The sequence below is a fragment of the Notothenia coriiceps genome, unplaced genomic scaffold (assembly GCF_000735185.1).
Source record: "Notothenia coriiceps isolate Sejong01 unplaced genomic scaffold, NC01 NC01_scaffold00035886, whole genome shotgun sequence".
Classification (NCBI taxonomy): Eukaryota; Metazoa; Chordata; class Actinopteri; order Perciformes; family Nototheniidae; genus Notothenia; species Notothenia coriiceps.
In genome coordinates, this window is record NW_011368587.1 from 1 (window position 1) to 2,512 (window position 2,512).

The 2,512-nt window shown below is 42.3% G+C and overlaps 1 protein-coding gene across 1 annotated transcript; it reads left to right on the plus strand.

The window, feature by feature from the left end:
- Nucleotides 1-630: 630 nt before the first annotated feature.
- On the plus strand, nucleotides 631-1,620 carry LOC104963245 (ninein-like; the record flags this gene model as incomplete). The annotated part of the gene is made up of 4 exons (XM_010791814.1): nucleotides 631-771; nucleotides 999-1,173; nucleotides 1,254-1,364; nucleotides 1,531-1,620. Coding segments are annotated over 4 exons (517 nt in total), but the record flags the coding sequence as incomplete, so codon positions are not given.
- Between the last annotated feature and the right edge of the window lie 892 nt (nucleotides 1,621-2,512).

Below are 2,512 nucleotides of genomic sequence, written 5' to 3' on the forward strand. Positions count from 1 at the left end.
CTCTTCTACATCAACATGTGTCCCCTCTTCTTCATGTCTCTTCTACATCAACATGTGTCCCCTCTTCTCCATGTCTCTTCTGCATCAACATGTGTCCCCTCTTCTTCATGTCTCTTCTACATCAACATGTGTCCCCTCTGTGGAAAGAGACTCTGAAAGTTTCAGGAACAAAGATTCTCTCTCTTTTTGTCCTGATCCATTTCTATAAAAACCTGTCTGAAAATGAGCTGATCAGGCTACTTTATGATGTCATAACGATGTTTTGTCTTGTGTAACCATTAGCCAATCAGCAACCAAGGTAACCCCCCCCCCCTTTGTAACCAAATGTCTCTCAGAGGGGCGTGGGGAGGGGCTCCTTACTTTCATCTAAAGTAACAGACAGAGAATCAGCACTTTGGAAACAGGGCTGAAACAGAGGGGATTATGGGTAATGCTGCAATGATCTGTTTGGTGTTTGGAGCCAAACACTTCAGAGACATGTTTTGTATATATCTGAGAGCTATAACATATTGATGAAAAACAGTATAATAGGGGACCTTTCATTTATATTGAATAAATAGATTTGGAACCGTTTGAAAGCTGCAGGAGTAGGATGTGTAATCATGAGTTAATTGTTGTTTTTATTCTCAGAGAGCGTGTGGACAGGGAGCTCGGGGAGAAGGGCAGGATTCGTTCTGATCTGGAGAAAACCGAGAAACTAAAAGCTCAACTCGCTGTGGAGGTGGATGAGAGACACGCTGCTATAGAGCAAACCAACAACCAAAACCTCAGGTATTTAACTTATTTTAACATCTTACATAGAGGTCTTGTTGAAGTTGAGTATTACGCGACATGTGTGGCTTTTTAAAATGGTAGCAAATGGACCAAGAAGCCTTATTTTTATTTGCTTAAACCACAATAACTTAATGCTTACCTCAAAGGCTTTGACTCCATCCTCCTCCTACATGTGTCACAGTCAGTGTTGTGTTGAGTATTTGTGTTGCATGCTCTGTGTGCAGGAAGCTGGAGCAGGATCACAGGGAGAAGCTGAGTGTGGTGCGCTCAGATCTGATGAAGGACATGGAGCTGATGCAGCAGCAGAACGATCAGAAGAGAGAGACCCTGGAGGCCGAGCTGGAGAAGATCAGAGAGGACGAGTCCTTCCTCAGAGACCACCTCTCCATCTCCCTCCAGGTACACACACAACTCTCTCTGTGGATATAGTACAAGGTGGTTTCTCCACACAGAATGTCTAATGTCTCTTATTATTCCAGGAAAACAGACGCCTTGAAATGGAGCTGCTGGACAGCACCGACCAGCTGGTGGCGGCTCAGAGTCAGAACACTAAACTGCAGACAAACCTGGAAAACATGAGGAAGGAGAAGGTATAACAGACAGTTCAATGGGTCTACAATTCCTAAACAGTCTAATTGTGTAACATGTAAAATGGTTTTGGTTTGGTTTTTCTGCTTGCTTTTGTTTGTCTTCTTTTTATTTTATGGTTCATGTGCAAACAAACTAATAACGTGTAAATGATTTTGTCTTCTTCAGTTCGGAGACTTGGACCCCGGCAGCGCAGACTTCTTATTCCAAGAGGAACGAATCAAAGAATTACACAGCAGCTACGAAGCTCACTATAGGGTAACTACACGGTGTCTAAATCACTAACAACGTCCACCTTTTTCTACTGCATGGACATTTTATGCTGGGGCTTTTTTATGTAAAAAGATACAGATAGAAGATACCAGTCACAGTCAAAACGCATTATAACACAATGTAAAGACAACTATTTACAACATTGGAAAGAAGAAACTAAAAGCCAAAGTAGATTAGAACGTTACCTGGCTCTAAACAGAGATTATGAGCTGGCAGAATATCTCTCTACTGTCAGAGATAGAAAGCAGAGGCAGATCCTAACCAAGCACAGGCTCAGTGACCACAACCAGGCAACAGGAAGTGACAAAAGATCCTGGCAACCAAAAGACAACAGAATATGTGGTCACTATACCACAGGTGAGACTGGGACAGAGATGCACTTCCTCCTAAAGTGCCAAACATTCAACGAAATAAGGGAACAAGTAACAAGTTGAACTCTGAAGGAGGTTGATGACCTCTCAAGACTGAGAGTACTCCTAGGAGAAGGAGACAAGGCACATCTTGCTGCCCAATATGTATACACATGCCACAACCCTGAGGGACAGTGAATGAGACACACATACACACACACACACACACACACACACACACACACACACACACACACACACACACACACACACACACACACACACACACACACACACACACGTTGAAGTGTAATTGTATCACTGTGTATATATATACGATATATCGCCATATCGAGGTAAATCAATTTTTTTAAAACATGTTTTATAAAACCTTAATTTAACCAGATGGTCCCATTGAGATCATCAATCTCTTTTTCAAGGGAGACCTGTCCAACATGGCAGCAAGTAGGTTACAACATGAACATAAAACAACAGATAACACAAAAGGACATGGTATTTACAGGGCT